This window comes from Choloepus didactylus, chromosome 7, assembly GCF_015220235.1.
Source record: "Choloepus didactylus isolate mChoDid1 chromosome 7, mChoDid1.pri, whole genome shotgun sequence".
Lineage (NCBI taxonomy): Eukaryota > Metazoa > Chordata > Mammalia > Pilosa > Megalonychidae > Choloepus > Choloepus didactylus.
The window spans coordinates 150,963,118-150,982,880 of record NC_051313.1 but is presented as its reverse complement, the minus strand read 5'-3'; the positions used below and the strand labels follow the sequence as shown (position 1 = coordinate 150,982,880).

The 19,763-nt window shown below is 47.4% G+C and overlaps 2 protein-coding genes across 2 annotated transcripts; both read right to left on the bottom strand.

The window, feature by feature from the left end:
* Positions 1-517: 517 nt before the first annotated feature.
* LOC119539242 (tubulin beta-2B chain) lies at positions 518-4,866 on the bottom strand. The gene is made up of 4 exons (XM_037842597.1): positions 4,688-4,866; positions 3,828-3,936; positions 3,440-3,550; positions 518-3,086 (listed from the first exon to the last, which is right to left on the bottom strand). Exons 1-4 carry the CDS (start codon positions 4,742-4,744, stop codon positions 2,026-2,028), a joined length of 1,338 nt encoding a protein of 445 aa, XP_037698525.1. The 5' UTR covers positions 4,745-4,866; the 3' UTR covers positions 518-2,025.
* A 107-nt stretch (positions 4,867-4,973) lies between these two features.
* Positions 4,974-6,353, bottom strand: LOC119540853. Its single transcript, XM_037844755.1, has 3 exons — positions 6,252-6,353; positions 5,607-6,062; positions 4,974-5,092 (listed from the first exon to the last, which is right to left on the bottom strand). The coding sequence occupies exons 1-3, from the start codon at positions 6,351-6,353 to the stop codon at positions 5,024-5,026; spliced, it is 627 nt and encodes a 208-aa protein (XP_037700683.1). The 3' UTR covers positions 4,974-5,023.
* Positions 6,354-19,763: the final 13,410 nt, after the last annotated feature.

Sequence of the window (19,763 nt, the reverse complement as noted above, 5' to 3'; positions counted from 1 at the left end):
AATGTCACCTTTCAGTTAGGTTGTTGGAAGCTTTACACAGGCTAGCAGGAATGCACCAGTAAGTATAGAAAACTGGAGCTGAAGTTTTTCGTTCTTGTGCCTTGTTTGGTAAAGGTTTGGGATTTGTGATACTTGGAAAGTGAACTGGCATGCTTTTGCAATGAGGGGAGCCGTTTGGTAGACCTAATTTATTTGCTCAATGTTTAGAATGCTGTTGCTTGTGCGTTTCTGTGGAATCATTTTTCAAATACACCTTGGCTTCTTTAATATGGAAATCCCTTACCGACCCCTCAACTTTCTTTTTTTAAAACATTTAAATAGTAAAGTGGAATGAAACAAATATAGTCAGATTTAAAGTTATACTTTTCTAATTTTGGATTCGTCTAAAAAATTAGAAAAATCTTAACCCCACAGTTTTCTTTATGATTTTTTTTTGTACATTGTTGTTAACTTGCACTCTATTTTCTTCCCCAGATTAGATACCGAATGACACAGATTAAAGCACAGCAGTCAGGACTGTTTTCACAAGGTATAATTTACCCAGGAGAAGCCTAAAATCATAACAGAAAATCATTGACAGACATCCCATGGCTTCTTTAGTGATTGAGTTCAAGTCTATAGTCAGTCTTGGGTTCAAATCCTAGCTCTGTTATATCTTGGATAAGTGACTTTGAGCAAGTTGCCAAGTTCTATAAAGCACATGGCAACACCTGTGAACCTGGACTGTGCAAATTATTATTGCCTGCTTATTTAAAGTAAAATTGTCTAACAATCTGGAATTACTAATTCCATAGAGGCTCAAATGAGATGAACATCAGCCCAAACAGTTTGTAGAGTACTATAAACCTTTTTGTTGGAAAGAAAAGATGCTTGAGAATTTTGGTCCACTAATTATTTATAAATCTCTGGTCATTTTTAGGAAAAATTTCATTAATTTTAAAAGGCATGGTATCATTTACCCTTGGATGGAAAAGACTACTTACGGATTTACAGGATAACTATTTTCATATGCTCAATGATGTATGCACAAAAGGCTCCATTATGGCACCATCCTATTGGAGAAAACTGTAAGCATCCTAATTGGCTGTTGGTAAGGAATATGGGTAGATAAAATATGATACAACCTCATAATGGATACTATGTATCCATTCAAAAGAGGATGCTCTCTGTATCTTCAAGACACACTGTTAAGTGAAAAAAGGACAGTGTTTTTTGTATCAAGGAAAAAGTGAATAACATATAGTTTTGGAAATATACAGAATATTTCTGCAAAGATACAGGAAAGATAGCAATAAGAATGTTGCCTTCCGGGGAGGAAAAGTGTAGGAGGGAGAACAGGATAGGAGAAAGGAAAATCAACTTTCCACCCCCTACCCTTCAGAATTTTGTGTATGTACCAATATTCTGTGTATCAGTATACGTGTGCATGTACCAATAGTCAAAGATGTTTTTGTAAAGGAAATAAATGCATAATATGATTTTGCCATGGAAAGACACTTACTGTGCTTTGAAGCAGGCATGCTTCTGACTAATAGAATCCTTATTTAAAGGAATTTTGAAATTTAGATGGATTTCCCATCTTAAATCCAGCATGATTGTAGAGGGTTCAACTTTACCATGCTGAAAGAGTCAATTCATTTGAACTTTGCCTTCACCTCTCCCTTTGTTAAAAGAAGCATTTATTGTCAGATGTTCTGCAAGTTCCACTTAAATTGAGAATGGAGAACTCAATAAAGAGAAAAAGTAAGAGAAAGAGAAGAGGGCATCATTAAAGACACAAATGTTTATGTGGTTTTAGCCATTACAACAGTAGTTCAGAAATATCTCAAATGTTACACCGATGTAAATGTCACACACACACAAAGAAAAGTGGCAGGCAACAGTGAGAAGCACCAGAGAACTGGCCCGCACACCTACAGTAGCCCATGCTTTTTTCTTTCCACTGCCCGGGTATTTTCACCAGGAAGCCCCCCTCCCCCTTGCTTTCCTTCTACATCTGACCCTAACCTGCTTTCAGTCCTGCACTCACGCCTCATCCTCGCCCTCCTCCTCCTCGAACTCGCCCTGCTCGTCGGCCGTGGCGTCCTGGTACTGCTGGTACTCGGACACCAGGTCATTCATGTTGCTCTCGGCCTCGGTGAACTCCATCTCGTCCATGCCCTCGCCCGTGTACCAGTGCAGGAAGGCTTTGCGCCGGAACATGGCCGTGAACTGCTCCGAGATGCGCTTGAACAGCTCCTGGATGGCCGTGCTGTTGCCGATGAAGGTGGCTGACATCTTGAGGCCCCGGGGCGGGATGTCGCACACGGCCGTCTTCACGTTGTTGGGGATCCACTCCACGAAGTAGCTGCTGTTCTTGTTCTGCACGTTCAGCATCTGCTCGTCCACCTCCTTCATGGACATGCGGCCGCGGAAGATAGCGGCCACCGTCAGGTAGCGGCCGTGGCGGGGGTCGCAGGCGGCCATCATGTTCTTGGAGTCGAACATCTGCTGGGTGAGCTCGGGCACGGTCAGTGCCCGGTACTGCTGGCTGCCCCGGCTGGTGAGGGGCGCGAAGCCGGGCATGAAGAAGTGCAGGCGCGGGAAGGGCACCATGTTGACCGCCAGCTTGCGCAGGTCCGCGTTCAGCTGGCCCGGGAAGCGCAGGCAGGTGGTGACGCCGCTCATGGTGGCCGACACCAGGTGGTTGAGGTCCCCGTAGGTGGGGGTGGTCAGTTTCAGGGTGCGGAAGCAGATGTCGTAGAGGGCCTCGTTGTCGATGCAGTAGGTCTCGTCCGTGTTCTCCACCAGCTGGTGGACGGAGAGGGTGGCGTTGTAGGGCTCCACCACCGTGTCCGACACCTTGGGCGAGGGCATGACGCTGAAGGTGTTCATGATGCGGTCGGGGTACTCCTCGCGGATCTTGCTGATGAGCAGCGTGCCCATCCCCGAGCCCGTGCCGCCCCCCAGAGAGTGGGTCAGCTGGAAGCCCTGGAGACAGTCGCAGCTCTCCGACTCCTTCCTCACCACGTCCAGGACCGAGTCCACCAGCTCAGCTCCCTCTGTGTAGTGGCCCTTTGCCCAGTTATTCCCGGCACCGCTCTGGCCTGCCAGAGGGAAAGAGACTTCATAAATCACCAGCGGTGGGATTAAATTCCTTCTTACTTTAACCCTTTAAAGTAGATCGAGGAATCCGTCCTCCCATAAGATCATTCCGGGTTATCACTGAAATGCCCAGATGTTAAAATATTGGTCACGGGAGTAATAATTATACATAAGGAAGGCTAAGACACCTGGCTCTTAGAAGTTGAAAGGCAAATCTATTTCTAGCCTCTGTTAAGACATTTGGAATACAACCGCATGTTCTTCATACTTCCCGTTCAGCCGCCCCACCCCTCCACCCTGCACTGCCCAGAGTAAAAAGAGCCCCACAAGGCCATCAGCCATGCGTGTCACATACCGAACACGAAGTTATCCGGCCTGAAGATCTGACCAAATGGCCCGGACCGGACCGAGTCCATCGTGCCAGGTTCCAGATCCACCAGGATGGCCCGAGGTACGTATTTGTTACCTATAGTGGGGGAGAAAAGCAGGACTGAAACCTGCAGGCAAATAGCTCTGCAGAGAAGGACTTGGCACCCTGCTGCCTTCCTGCAGCACTACGGTTCCCCCAAACAAAGGGGGACACCCCACCAGCTTCTCAAGGGCAAGACTGTGGGACAGGGGAGCCCACTGAAATACCGCAGTGAGAGTGGGAATCCTAATCTCCTTGTCCACCTCTCCCCCGGGGCCACACCCTGGAGTCAGTCTCCCGGAAAAAGGGGGGCAGCGGCGGTGAAGGCCATTACCAGTGGCTTCATTGTAGTAGACATTGATTCTCTCCAGCTGCAGGTCGCTGTCGCCATGGTAACTGCCAGTGGGGTCGATGCCATGCTCATCGCTGATGACCTCCCAAAACTGAGACAGAAGAGCTGCACTGAACCACGCACGACCCCCAGAGACATCCCTCACAATAAAAAGCCCCCATCAGTTCCAACAACCCAACCTCTCAGGAGCTCTTAGGGCGGCGTGTCCTTGGGCCCAGCCTGCAGGGCTGGAGTTTCCCAGGGTCGGAAAGCAGAAACGGGGCGTTTTCCCCGCAGGCAGCTGCTCGCCGCGCGAGGCCTGGGTCCCGGCCCCCTGGCGATCCTTGGCACGCGCACGCGCGGCGGGTTCCCGGCCGAGGGCGGCGGCCCGGGTCGCGAGAGCTGGGAGCCAGTGCCCGAAAGGAGGGGGCGGGGAGGGAGCACAGAAGGGTACTTGGCATTCAGAGCACGTCCTTCCCCAGCGAGACAATCGCCCCCCTCCTCCCCGCAGCTCCACTCCGGTTCCAGCGAGTCGAATCCGAACTCCTCCACCTCCAGTCCCCACCCCACCTCCCACCCCGACGAGGGCGCACAGCCTCTCAGACACGCCCCGCGCCCTCTCCAGCTACAGCCGCCTGGGCAAGGGGCGGCAGGAAGGAGGGGGAAAGGCCAGGGTGGCCGGGATCCTATCTGAATGGCCGCACAAAGAGAAGAAAAACCCAGGGAGGGTCGCCTGAGCCCTGGCCAGCGGCTCAGGGGGTCCACGCCCCACGCGGGCTGCACAAAACGCCCGGCTCGGTACCCCACCCCCACCCCCACCTCCCCATGCCGGGCCCTGGCCCCTTCCCCCGCGGCGCGCCCACCTTGGCGCCGATCTGGTTGCCGCACTGGCCGGCCTGGATGTGCACGATCTCACGCATGGCGCCTCGCTATCTGCTTCCTGGCTCGGGTCGGTGGCCGGTCGGGGTGTCCGTGCCTCCCTCCCACACCCACTCTGGGGGAATGCGGACCGCGCTCGGGTAGCGAAGGCTGAGGGCGGGGTCCCCGCGGGCTCGGTCCTTTATGCCAGGAGGGCGGGGCGGCCCGCTCAAGGCCGCGCCCCCAGCCTGAGGCCCCCCAGTCTCCATCGCGGTCGAGCTCTGCTGCCCGGCTGACGTAATGCTCGAAGCTCGGGGGACAGTCGTGGGGCTGGACCACCTCTATCCGCGGCCAATCAGCGCGGGCGTGCAGACCGGGAGAGGGGTGGGGGGCGTGCGCATTGTCTGGGGCTGGGGAGAAAGGAGAGAAGCGGGGGAGAGGGGGTTGGGGGCTGGGGGGGTGGGCTGGAGAAACCGGGTGTGGAGAGCGGAGAGAGGGTGAGCGGCGGGGAGGGGGCGACCGGCGCTGGCAGGTCCTTGAGGTGGGGGTGGGGGGAGGGGAGGGGAGACTGGGTCCTGGAAGGTGGAGGGAGAGGGGCAGGTGGAGAAGCGGACAGATGCGCGGAGAATAAGCGAGCGCGCCGTGCTCCCGGCGCCGGCAGGTGGGCGTGGATTCCAGGTCACCCTCGGCCACTGCCCGAGCTCCGGAGCCCACAACCTCGCGCTGAGACCACCGGCCCCTTTCCCACCCTGGAGGCCAAAGACTGCCAGGCGTCGACGCCCCGCCATTCAGAGCCGGGGGGAGGACAGGTATCCCCAGAGGGAAGTCGAGTGTGATCAGGGTATCGGGGATCAGAGGGGCACGACCCCCGGACACCCGCGACCCAGCAGCCTTTGTGCGTCCTGGCCGCTTCCTCTGGCTTACTGCGGTCAACTGCGACGGCAACCTCCAGGGCTCAGGCGATCTCCAAGGCTCAGGCAATCCACCCCATCCCGCCCCTCTCCAAGGGTCCATGAGCGCCCGGCCTGGGACCAAGCCCCACTGCGCCCCACGGGTCGGCTTTGTTCCGGGCGAGCCCATGGGGTGGGTGTGGCCGGCTGCGGAGCGTGGACTGTCATCCCGGCAGAAACGCTGTAGGGGCCCGGGGGCGGGGCTGTCGGCGGAACAAAGGACTCCGAGAGCTTGGCAGGCGTTCCGCAACCCAGCGGTTAAAACCTCACGCTTGCCGCCCACCCCCCAGTAGGCTCGGCGCTTCTCAGGTGAAATGGGGTGGTGGGTTCTGTGGGTAGCAAACCCACTCAGCGCGGTGCGCCGGACTCCGCGGCGGCCGCCACCCGAAGGGAACCCGGAGGAGGTCGTCGCGCGGTGCCAGCCTTCGTGCTGCGGTCGGGGGTGGGGACGTTCCTAACACTGCGGCACGGAGAGCCACGCGCACACGCGGGCCCCGACACTCCCTCCCAAAGCCGCAGCCTCGAGGCTGCGGGGAAGGGGCTGAGTTCTTTGTGACTTTCCATGCATGTATGCGCGCGCGCGCGTGAGTGAGTGTGACAGAAGGCTGACTGTGCGTACGCTGGAGGCAGGGAGGATAGGGAAAAAGGGCAGAGACTTCCGCTGCAGATCTGGAACCTGTGCTGTGCTATCCCGAGGGGTGGAAGGGAGCTCCCACCCCATCGGAGGTGGGCGGTCTGCGCGATGACCTGATTCCTTCTCTCAATCTGGCTAGACAGGCCGAAAGAGCAGGGCTCCGGTGGCCGAGTGGAACCTCAGCTGTTGAGGGAGAACCTCCCAGAACCAGGAGCAAGCTGCCATCGCCTCCCTTTCCCGCCGGGGGTTGGCAAGGGCTTTCAAAGAGAAGTAGAGCGAACAAAAACCCAGCCGTCCCCTCAAGTCTCCCCCACCCTACCCCCTGCGTCCAGCCTGGGATCTCCAGACAGAGCTCCCCAGACCCCAGTCAGGGTGGGGTCGAGCCCTGCAGATGCAGAGACCATCGAGGGTGAACGATCACACAGCAAATTAAAGAAAGAGCTTGGGCAGAGTCCCGTCTTCCGGGCGCCCCCGCCCTTGGGGAGGTGACCACGTCTGGGCCGAAAGACTGCGGCAGGTGTATGCATCAGCGCCGCGGAATGGTGGCTCAGGTAGCGCCGGTGCCGAGAGTGTAGACCCGCTCCAGGGCCTCCGCGCCACGCGGGGTGATTCAAGGGGCCCCTGCTACCCTCTTCTAACGGTTTCATTATTCAGCTTGAGTTTCAAAGCCGCAGCTCTGCGGAGCTCCCAGGTGAAAACGCATGTTTGAGATCTTGTAGATGAAAAGACCCTTTCTTCTCGAGTTTCTTATAGGAGAGGGGTTTGCGATAGAGCGAGGCTGGAAATAATCCTTCTGCAAACCCGGACCAAGTGCTTTTGGCGCAATCTCATCTGCTTTCCTTACGCGTTTGTCACCAGCATTGTACCCCTTTCCCTCCTCTGCCCAGCGCACCCCCCCCCCCCGGGACAAGCCGGGCGGGCATTCTTGCTAACCACCCTTTACCGATTTAAAATTATGGTGCCGCACATTTTTATTTTTACAGGGAGCTCATTTTGTGTTGAAAGCTTTTCTTGAAGTCTTTCAATTTGTCTGCTAATCCTTTCCCACCATCCTTATTCCGTTTGGTTTCCAAGAAGAGGCTGGCAAGGGACTTTGAACGCCTAAATAAATAAATTAATAAATAAATCATATTGTGGTACATTTTCAGTTGGGTCTCCCAATATTTTTTGTCTGTTGATTATACATAATTACTTTCAAACTAGGTCATTGTACATTAGACATGAAGGTTTCAATATATTTCATTATCGCTTACATGCCATTAGTTTGATATGCTAACATTGAAATATTTTGTCCCTTCAGACAGTTGTAGAAATATCGGTGCAAAAAAATAAATTTCAACATGCATGAATGTAGCTGAGATGAGCAAGATGTCCCCTAAGCTATTAAATCATGTTTGCCCTCACAATTTTCGGATTATTTTTGATGCCAAATTGTCGAGCGATTTCGCACCGGGAGTCATTGTTTTAAGTAACTGAAGATGACTGATAGAAAAAGGGCTTTCCATGTGTGACTCGGTAGCAAATTTTAAGGACATGTTTTCTTAATGCAAATTATATTTTTCACACATTTACTGCAATTGCCAGACATGTAGCTTTCGGATTTGCACGCACTGCCTGCTTGCGTTTGCTCACCACTTACAGCTCAGCTCGCAGCCGGAGACTGCAGGCTCCGGGACAGAGCTGCGCGCGCGGTTTCCTAGGCAACCGACACTCAACCAATGAATGAAGAGGGATTGAAAGAAAGAGACTGCAAATCCATTATTATTTCCTTTTTCACTCTTGTCAGTGCTCTCCAGTTTAAAATATTGGAGAGTTCCCAATCCTAATATTGTTCTAAAGGAGTCAAAGTCTCCAAGGGTTAGGAGGGAGGGAGTACCGGATTGTGGGGAGTTCCTGGGACCCGCAAAGAACTGGCCTTTTCTAGGCTTTGCAGCTCAGCCAGCTTACAGCCCACTCCCTTCCCCCTTTCCTCCCAGACCGTCCCCCCCCTGCTCCTGATGGGCGTCGAGCGGGGCCTGGCAGAGCTACCCCGGGGCTCTTTAATCCCAGGGGCCTCCCGGATGGGGGCCCCGGAGCCCTTGGCCTTCTACAGCCTCAGGGATCTGCGGAGACCCTGCCACCCCAGGTAACAAAAGACTGGAACGAGCAGGGAAAACTTCAAGTCCCTAAATGCAGCTCAGAGCGGAACATTTACCTCTTTGTTCTTCTGAAAGTCTGGGTATTTTCCCACTGCCCGCCACCGTGAATTTGGGTTTAAATGGCCTGTGTCCTGACCGAGGGTGCCGAGCTTTCACCGAAAAGATTTATCTTCTTTGTAATACAAATCTCAGAGTGAGCGGAACACTGGCTTTCCCGGGAACCATTTTCCTTGTAGAGGCAGCCCCCTTCCCTTATACTATCAATTATTTGTAAGATTCTTTGCCCGTGTGGCGGAGGACAAGAACGTTAGCTCTGTAAATCCAAGGGAAATGGCATTTCACGATCCAGAGGAAGATTTTATAGAAACAGAAGACAAGAAAGTACACTTAAGTGGAAACTTGATGAAATAGTAAGATTTACACGATGCCTCTTGCAAGTTGCAGTCCGTGAAATCAGCAACCTTATAAATAAAACCCCTTATAATTAAACCTTATAAATAAAATGAATGAGTGCATTCAGGAAGATACAATGGTGATCCATTTTCAGTTTCAGCATTGGATCGCTGGAATATCAATTCCATCATCCAACTGTCCCCACACATTAGTGTCGGCTGAGAAATAAACTAAGCTGCAAGGCAAGAAAGGCATTTATCTGGGGTCTTAGAACTGCATTCCGGGAGCACAGATTCAAGTAGCAACCCAAATTGTGTCCTCTCTGGGCATTTCCAGGCAAGGGTATTTAAAGAAAAAGAAGATAAGATAAATTGTTTGTGCTAGGTGGATATTTGGGATACTCCAGTTGTCCTTCAGGTTAGATAGTTTACTGAGTTCTTTATCTTGTGGTTTGTTTATGGCGTCCGGATGCCCTTAGGGCTTTGAGGAACCTTGTTGCTTGAGGCTTTGCATGCTTTGGCAGTTTGTGGTTTCTGGCTGAGATTTGCATAAGAGAATGACCTACCCACTCCATGTTAAATCTCTTAACCATGGTAATTCTATTTTGTTTTGCGTCATTTACATTAGAAACTTTCCCACCAGCAGCTGCTGCTTGTAAACGTAAAGCAGCTCTCCATTTCTCTTCTAAATCAGTCCTAGATCCTTTGCTTTCCATTTGATTAAAATTAAAATGTGTATTTGGATAGACACGCACATACATATGCACACACACGGTGGGTGGCACCTTTTGCTTTAGATCTAGATGCTTAGTCAGCATTTACTAGGCCTTCACTGCAGAAAAAGCTTCTGAACAGAAACTCTTTTGGCTTCCTATGTCCAGCCTGCTTTTGAGTGGCCACCAAATATATGTGGTATATTTTTTCAAGAAAACAATGCAACAGGAGAACTCTGCAAGAACCTGCTGTCTTTTTCACAATAACCCCTAGAAAAGGAAACTTATCAAAGGGTTTAGTTTCTCAGTGTCTCCCTAACATTGCATCACATTTTCCATCTTAAAGCTAACAGTCCCCAAGTTTTCTCTGGTTTACAATGGTCCATAGATTGATGGATAGACAGACAGCAATACTTTTTATACCAATATCAATATCACATATCACTCCTTCCCTTAACCAATTTACCACTGAAAGTGAAGTCAGAGACATCTACAGTACAAATAGGATGGTGTCACCTGCTTGCACATAAACCTCTGTGGCTCCCTATTGCCTTTATATATAATATGGCACAGATCCTTAGCATAAGAATTCAGGTCCTTCAAATCTGGGTATAATGTACCTTACCTTTCCAGCCTTATCTGCTATCCTTCATCCTAGACACAGTACATTTCAGGAGACATCAGCCTGCCCACTGATCTTCAGAAAGAATGTGTTCTCTGAAGCCTCTGAGTCCCTGCCCCTACTGTGCCATCTACCTGAAATGAACCTCTCTCCACCTTCACCCGATGACATTTCACTCATTCTTCATGATGCAGCTCAGATATCTGTGCTATGTCCCCCTACTTGCCAGTTCGGATCAACTGCCTGTGTTCTCCCAGACTTTTTGCATATGGCTAGTACAGGTTTTGCATATATTATATTAGAACAGTATAGTAAGTGCAAGCTACTTATGCTTACGAGCTACCAGCCCCCCATTTTTTTGAGCAGACATCTCTGTTATATAAAATTATTCATAAATTATATATATATTATTATAATCCCTTGAAATATTTCTCAATATACTCAGTACAGTATGCACTGTAAATAATATCAGATGTTAAAAAATGTTTCAAATAAACTTTTCTATAATTTTAATTTTATGTTGGCCAACATCTTGACATCTTGCCAGACTTGGGCTCATCTTTTTTTTATTTTTGTCTCACAACGTGGTTGACAAAGAGCTTGTATAAGGAGTAAAAGTGTCAGCTCTGCCATTTTCTTGTGTGCGTTTATAAAATGTGTTTACATTACTAATCTCATCTCCCCTTTGCAGTTTTTCTGCTGTAACCATTGAAAACTTTTGCTCTGTTGTGAAGCTCAGCGGAGCTGAAACTGAGAATATGCTCGGTAAACCCAGCGCCATCCCTCTATGCATGAACGTCCCTTTCCAGGGGACCTCGGAGATAACTCATCACACACGACCATAGATGTCATCTTCCTGTGAGGGGACCCGTGTCATTTTAAACGTTAAATATCTAAAGAGTGGTTTCTTCATTTGTATGTGAAATCAATATAAATAGAAGTTCTCATAGCTTCTTCTTTTTTAGGAAGGGAAGTTGTGGGTTACAGATCAATCATGCATAAAATACTCTTGCCCTCCCCTCTTTGAGACCCCTGCAAGAGATCAGAGTGAGTTGCATGGAGGCCTGTGTTTCCTTCTGGAATGTGACCTCCTCGATGACAGGGATCGCATCTCATTAGTCTTTATACCTCTCACTTTGTGGGAAAACAAAGAATAGGCAAACAATAAACATTTGTTGAGTAAATAACATATCATAGATAACGAGGTAGCCCAACAAAGAAGCCATTTCTAACTCACACAGGAGCAGGTGGTAGTAAGACACCATCCTCTTAACTCTCTCTTAGGATCTCTCTGCCATGCCCAAGCCAGACCCCACCCTCACTTGGCTCTGTTTGTGCCAGAGGGGTGGTGGACACCTGCAGGGCCCAGAGGATGCACCTGCAGCTGGGATCATCTTTCGATTCCTTTGAAGTAGCCACCCAGCCCTTCTTGCAGTTTCACTCTCACTTCTCTGTATTGGTAATGCAAGACTGAGGTCCCAGGTTCAGACTGCCTAATAGGGCAGCATCTAAGGACAGAAGGAAATAACAACCTTATGAATCATTGTCGAATCACTAATTCTCCATCCTCTTTCTTGTCATGCAAATCAAGGGTGTTTAGTCAAATAGATGTCTGCAACAAGGTATGGAGATGATGGAACCAGGTAGGTTTTCCTCCTCTCAGAAATCACCTGTTGAGAATTGACTCAGTCGCCTGTAAATACAGGATCAAGTTCTAACCTCCAGGCCTGTGGGTGTGAACCCATTTGTAAACAGGACCTTTAAAGATGTTGTTAGTGAAGGTGTGGACTCTTTTGTGAATAGGACCTTTGAAAAGCCTGTTTAGATCAGGACAAATTGAATTGGGTGGGCCTTAATTCTTATAACTCGAGTTCTTATAAGCAAAGGGAATTTGGATGCAGTCATCCATAGAAAGCCACAGAAGGAGAGCAAGGGGACAGACTGCCATGTGATGGAAGCAGAGATGTAAGCTGCAGGACCCCAAGGACTGCAGTAAGCCCGCAACGGACTGCTGTAGACTCTGGGAGAAAGCAGGGCTTGCTGAGACGTTGATTCTGGACTTCTAGCCTCCCAAACCATGAGACAATAAAATCCAGTTATTTACATGAATTATAGTGTATGTTCAAGGATGTGTGCAGCTAGCTCTCATATGTTCAGAAGACAGAGCAATAGATGATGGATGATAGATAGGGAGGGAGGGAGGGAAAGAAATAGCGATGTGACAGCATGTTAAGGTTGGTGGATTGGGCTATCGGGGGAGGGGTGTCAGGTATGATGGGATTCTGTGTATGGGTTCAGTATTGTTTTTGCAACTGTTCCTATAACTTTGAATTTATTTCAAAATAAAATAAAAAAAATCCAGTTATTTAAGTCAACCCATTGAGTAGTATTTGCCATAACAGCTCTGGCAAACTAAGATACAACCCAAAGTGAATGAAGAAGAGAAACAAATATAAATCTCATCTTTCATGAACCTAGCAGAAAGGTGAAGTAGCCCTGGGCTTCAGTGATGAAGAAAGAATACCGTGACCAACCTAGAAAAAAGATCAAGTCAAATGTGCAATATTCACATACCAGAAGACGGTAGAACAAGTCCTATTACATTTTCAAGAAAAGTGTGCCCCAAGATTTCTATACCCAGTAACACTGTCCTTTAATTTTAAAGGTAACAAATGTTTTTGAACATAGAAGAACTAAGGGAATATAGTTTCTATGAGTCCTTTTGGAGAAACTAACAGGAGAAAACTTGAGCTAAAAAGCTACAGCAAAAGGACTGGTACAATGACATTTTATCATGATAGAATCAAGGATTAAGGCTCCCATTCTACAAAAGTAATTAGTTAATTTTTCCAGGTAAGGGCATGTTTTGGGTGATGTGAATTTTGGTGGAGGAGGAGGGCATTTGAGGGGGAATTGAAAGGAAGGACAAATACTCCTGGGAACCCTCTGGGGCAGGGACTGAGGCCATTTGAGGGGGACTTCAATGGTGGGTTGCTTGGCAGGCTCGTCCTGTGACATGACTGGAGAAAGCATGGGTGCATGTAATCAAATGCTCATCTAGATGTTGCTGTGAAGATACTTCATAGATGTAGCTGATCTCTCCAAGCAGTTGACTTTAAGTAAAGGAGATCACACTCGATTATGGAGGTGGGCTTCATCCAATCAATTGAAGGCCTTAAAAAGCAAAATCTGAAGTTTTCTAGAGAAGAAATTCTGTCTCAAGACTGCTGCATCAACTCTTGTCTGAGTTTTCAGCCTGCTGGCCTACTCTACACATTCCAGACCTGCCAGTGCCCACAACTGCATGAGCCAATTCCTTGAAATAAATCTCTTTACATACACGTACACCTACACATGTACATACATATACACATATATATTTATATATACATACACATACATTTATATACATACACATACATATACATACACATACATTTATATATACATATACACACACACATATATACACATATACATACTGTGCCAGTTTGGATATATTATGTCTCCCCAAAAGCCATATTCTTTAATGCAGTACTGTGGGGGCAGAAGTATTGGTGTTGATTAGGTTGGAATCTTTTGATTAACTGTTTCCATGGAGATGTGACTCAATCAACTGTGGGTGAAATGTTTGACTGAATTATTTCCATGGAGATATGGATGCTGTCCATTCAGGGTTTCATCACTGGAGCCCTTTAAAAGAGCTCACAATCAGAAGGAACTAACAGCAGCTCAAAGAGACATTCTGTAGACAGCTGCTGAAAGCAGACTTTTGCTGAAACTTTGGAGATGCTAGCCCAGAGTTTGCTCCAGAGAAGCTAAGAGAGGACAGAACTCCCCAAGAGCAACATTTTGAAGAATGCACAGGGGTTGAGGGAGGAGCTGGAACACAACCTGGGATCAGCAGATGCCAGCCACGTGCCTTCCCAGATAACAGAGGTTTTCTGGATGCCATTGGCCTTCCTTCAGTGAAGGTATACTCGTGTTGATGCCCCAATTTGGGCATTTTCCTGGCCTTCAGACTGTAAATTTGTAACCAATTAAATCCCCTTTATAAAAACCAGTCCATTTCTGGCATTTTGCATAAAGGCAGCATTAGCAAACCGGAACACATACACTACACACACACACACATATAATCTCCTATTGGTTCTGTCTCTCTGAAGAACTCTGATACACTTGGATAGGTCTGGTGGGTGAGAGGACATCAACCATCAACCTGGCAGTGGGATCAGAGACAAGAAAAATGGATACCCACCTTCTTCCCCTCTTCTCCTGGCCCCTCTTATGTCCCCTTCTTGTCCACCATGCCCTCATGCTCTGATTTCTGGATCCCCATAATCTCTACCTTCTTCACCTCCCACCCATCCCACCACCACCTTGGTCCCACAGGGCCATCTCTGTCTTCTCCTTCTCCCTGCTCTGCACCCAGGCCCACTTGCTCAGCCAGTTCTGAATCTGCTCTGAGGTCCAGGTAGCTGAGAAGAAAACTGGTGCTTCTGGGAGCTAAACCCCTGCTCCAACAAGGGACTGACACATGACTTCACCAAAGTCAAGACTTCTAGGTGAGAAACAAGCCACTTCTGTGGAGGAGAATGCCCTCTTGGCCACTGCAGAGTCCTGAAAAGAAAGTCCTGAGAATCCCAATGAAAAACAAGAAAGAAAATCCAAAGTTGAAGAGAGCAGGGGATTAAGGAAATGAGGCTCATCCCCCAGCAGGAAAACAAAAAAGGAACCCAGAATGGAGAATGTAGAAATAGATCTTTAGAAGGAAAATGCTGGAAGAGGCTGGCTATTGATGTCCTGTGAGCTAAGAGATACTGGTGCCTTTGAATGTAGCATGGAAACAAATGCATAAAAGTTCAGCTGTGCAAAGTTCTGCCCTCCAGCAAAGGACATCTGAAATGCTACCCTGAGATGCTGGTGGGACCCCAACTGAGGACCAGAGATTGTCCAAATTTCACTGAAAACCCTGGAAGCTAAAATTATTGCTGATATACAGGGAGTTGGTTGTTTGCCAATTTATTCTGGAAGCTACTCCTGCCACATAGGATAGAAGATATCAAGGGATGCACCAACAGACTGCACAGATGTTTAAAAATACCACACAAAATATAAATTCTTAAAAAATGGTGAGGTGTTAGACAGAAGATCAAAACAGCAGAGGCATCTTTTGAAGAACTCAGGATGCACTATAAGAGTCTGTCTGAGGAAGTGAGTGGGCTAAGGCTCAAAGAAAGAATCAAGTTCTAGTAGAAAATCCATTTCTTAATTTGACAACTAAGGATGAATCCAATGTAAAAAAAAAAAGAAAGAAAGAAAGAAAAGAAAAACAAACAGGACAAGATATTGGAAAGTCAAAACTCCGTGGAAATGCTACCCATTTTTATAAGGAATTTTGTAAAATGTTCAGAGGCATAAATGTGCCATTACAATGCTAAACTAAGTAAAGAAAAGGCTTAGGAAGAAAATGATAGAATTTAAGAGGAGCGTGGAACAAATTTAACAGGAAGACAACTGGAATAAGAAATACACTGGGCTCAACAAACTAATAACATTATATGAGGAATCTTAGAACGATGTATAAGAAGCTCTCACTTGCAGAGCGAAGGAAATTGATGTTTTAAATAATAACATTTTGTAGTTGAAGCAGAGGCAGATTACTGCAGCAAGAAAAAAAAATTTTTTTAATCGGAGAAGGAGGTAGAGAAAGTGCTTTTAGATGGACCTTGAAAAATCATTTGTTTCCAACATAAGCTGATAATGAGGGGTCACTTGGGCCTGACATTCAGCCAAAATTCTGCTGGAAAATGAAAGAAAAAAACCTTGCAGCAGAAAGCAGAGATCCGTAATGACCTTTGTGTAGAGAAAGGCATGGCTCTGAAAAAGGAGCTGTTTCAGGACTAGTATAAATAAGAAAAGTAATGCCAGAAGCTACCAGCTGCAGAGGAAGTCAATAAGCCAAGGATTGGAGAAATGTTGAATGAATTATGACCAACGGCGTGCTCTTCTAAAACCCCAGATTGCTCTTCCTAAGAAAGCTAGACTGCTGGTCCACACTTCTCCCAGGAGTAGAAGATGATATATGCCAGCCAGGAATGGGAATGAAAACGGCTGAACCAGAGACTGCCAGAGAGGGGTCTCTTCAAGATGGTGTCTTTGCTCCACCCACTGAAATTGGAGGGACATCCCCGGCGACCATGAACCCTCAGCTCTGAATTTATCTTTTCTTATGGAAGAGGTGTGCCCCAGATGACCCATGGACGGGTCTGAGTCTGGTCCTAGCGGATCCTAGGTGTCTGGAACAAAATCTGCCCTAGGAACGTCCATCAATAAACCCAAAGTAACCGCTTCCTTCTCAGGGTGATAAATACCAAAAGTAAGGCTAGCAGGCCACAGAGAACCAGGACTTTCAAAATTCCCACCCAGGGAGTCAACTTGGGCCTCTCCTCCCACCTCCTTTCCTTCTCCTTCTGCTTCCCGCTGGGCTTCTCCTCCAGGCGAAGGGCAATATGGCACGTGTTACAGAGACTTTCACATGGGGAAGGGGCTGGTCTTCTGGCCCTGAGGCTACTTCCCACAGATACCCACCCTTCAGGATTGTAGCCCCTGAAGTACTTTGCTTCTGACCTGACATTATACCCACTCTCATCCCATCCCAGGGCAAGGCACTACCCGCCTCCACCTTGTAGATTTGCAAGTCTTCAGGCTCCAGAGGTGATGCTCCTCTTGGGGATGGTTCAACCGTGAAGGGACTGCTGGAACATTCCTATGCTTCAAATCCATTCCATTTGACCATTTCTATTGACACTTTTATTTTCTCAGGCTGACCTGAGATTGTGCAGTTTGAGCCAAGCAATTCAACTCTGAAGGTCTGTGGGCAAACAAACAAATAAACAAAACACCCCCCAAACCAAAAAATTGTATTTGCCACAACTGAAGAAAACTTGTGAAAAAAGTGTGACGTTCCTAAGGCATTACCTGCCTGTTGTTTCCTTCCTTCCTTCCTTCCTCCTTCCTTCCTCCTTCCTCCCTTCCTTTCTCCTTCCTTCCTTCCTTCCTTCTTCCTTCTTTCCTTCTCTCTCTTTCTCTTTCTCTCTCCCCCTCCCTCTCTCTTTTTCATTTTTTTGCTCTATTTTCTTTAACTGATTACAGATAAACCAGTACACTACAATACAACTTTTGAATGACAAAATATTTCATAATTTCAGGAAAAATTTGCATGTTTTCATTTTCATTACTATAATTCAAGCAATTAGCAAATTATTTTAAACACTGTGAAAATGTTATGAAAATGAAATGCCTTTAATACATATTTTTTTAAGTTCAATAATGTTGCCAAGGAACTCCAAACTGGAAAAAACAAAACCGTATTGTAATTGAAGTATAGTCAGGAGGTCTCTGCCTCCACAGCATAACAATTTCCTCACTCGGGAGTTGAATGATCGGCAACGCCACCGCATGAGACTTGTTCCTTTGTACTGCGGGTTGTCTTTGTTCTAGAAACCAATTTGAATCATATCCATCCCAGAGACAGCAACACAATGATTCGAGCGCCTTGCAATGTGAATGAAGTTTCAGGCTTAATTTTTTTCATGATCAGAGCACCCCAGAAGAGTGGATGAGGGTAGAAAACAGTGCTTGTTTCACAACACTCTCCAAAGGGCAGGACGAAATGCGGTCCACTGGTGCTTTCCCCAGATGTCAGAGGGAAGGCCTCCAAAGAAAGTAGAGGCTGGTCTCTTGCCCTCTCCAGCCCCTGGGGTAGCTGGGATAGCCCCGGTGACACCCCGAAAGCCCTTAGAAGTATTATCTTACAGTTGGGCACTTCAAGCTTTCACCCTATAAGATGGGGTTTGAAGCCTTCAAATTCATCCAGCAGATATTTGCCATGCACCAGGCCCAGTTCTAGGCACCAGAGAGAGACAGCAGTGAACAAGTCAGAGAAACCCCCAGCCCCTGTGGGGCTAACTGCATCTGAAGTTGCAAAGCTAGAAAAAAGACGATGACCCAGTTCTGCGTGTCCCTGTCTTTTTTGGCTGTTGTTGTTGTTTCTTCCTTATTTCCTTTCTCACTCATAGGGTTTTTTCATCCTGTTTTTATTCTTTTCCATACCTTCCTCTTCTCTCTGCTATATAGAGTATGTGGTGGTGGTGGTGGGGAGTAATTAAAGGTTACAAAAGACTTTGATGCCACCGCAGTAGGGAGAGTGTCTGGGACTGCTTATTAGACAAGACATGATGGAAACTGTTAGGGTCACACGGACATTCAGTAATGACTAGTCCATTCCCCACTCTGGATTCCTGCTCCCCTTTCCTGGTTCTTTCTGAGTGATTGTAGATTGCCCAGTTTTGGAAGAGAGTGATGGATGCTAGCATTTCATTGACAAAACAAAGAATCAAATCCTTAGTCTAAACCTGGGAGTTTTTAGTAAGATCATCCCTGATGGTGATCTCTAAGTCAAAAGCCAGATCCTGTTGGAAAATGCAAACTGAACAGCACAAATCACCCTTTTACACCTTGACCAAACCCCAGGAACGAGTGAAGATGTTTTACGGGTAGATGGATTCACTCTCCAACTCCTTTCATGTGTAAAGCAGCCTCAAAAAGACAAAGGTGGATTTATTTTCCCAGACCTACAAACCCATGGTCAAGTTAGCCAGCGGGAGGTTTGGAAGTAGGCCCTCTCATCAGGCTACTTTTGTTACAATGACAATTTGATTCTAGAACACAAGTAGCAGCTTAATTCACCCAGAAGAGCTGTCCACCTCAATTTTCTTTCTTTGTCTTTCACTGACTTCAGCGATGAGGTTCTGAACGAGCTGCCCGGCAGGTTCCTGCCTTGGATTCCTCATCTGTTAAATGGAAGTGATAAGTGCTTCCTTCTTTCTCATCTTGCAGGAGAGCTGTGGGAAAAGATGGCATCATGCCATGGAGTGCTTTGAACTCTTCTAAGGCTGGCACCACATGAAGGCAGGATGTTATTAACACGATGCAGTAATGCATCCAAGTTGGATTAAACAGTAGTGTAGTTGCACTCTGGCACTCGACTTTCTTAAGAGTCTATATTCTTCCTACTCTCCTGCCTGCACAAGTGGTATATAGATCACACTAAAAACTTAAGAATTATTAAACTTTATTTTTTTTCTTTTCTCCCCATGTCAGTTTTTAGCTAGTTTTTAGCTATTGCAGTGAGAGGGTAGGTGGGTTCTGTCTTCATGCCTACAGTTTTATTGCCAGTATTTACTTCCCCCAATCATAGGATGGCTGTAGTGGTTTAAAGCAGGATTGGAGCTTCAAAGCTGGGTCTTTTTTCCTGTAGTACTTAAAATTTGGAAGGCTGGGCTTAGCATACCTTGATATTGACTACAATAAATGGAGTCTTTAGTTTTCCTTAAAAACAACTTTGCCACTTCGGTCAACAGAGCTGCAGACGATCAGCATTTCCTGGATTGCTTTCTGGCTCCTCCAAAGTATATGGTTGCCATAACCCACCTGTTTTAGCTTCCTTGGCAACACACGACGAGTTCGGTTAAACAGTGGGAATTTATTAGCTCACGGTTTTGAGGCTAGAAGTCCAAATGAAGGCATCATCAAAGTGATGCTTTCTTCCCAAAGACTAGCAATCTGGG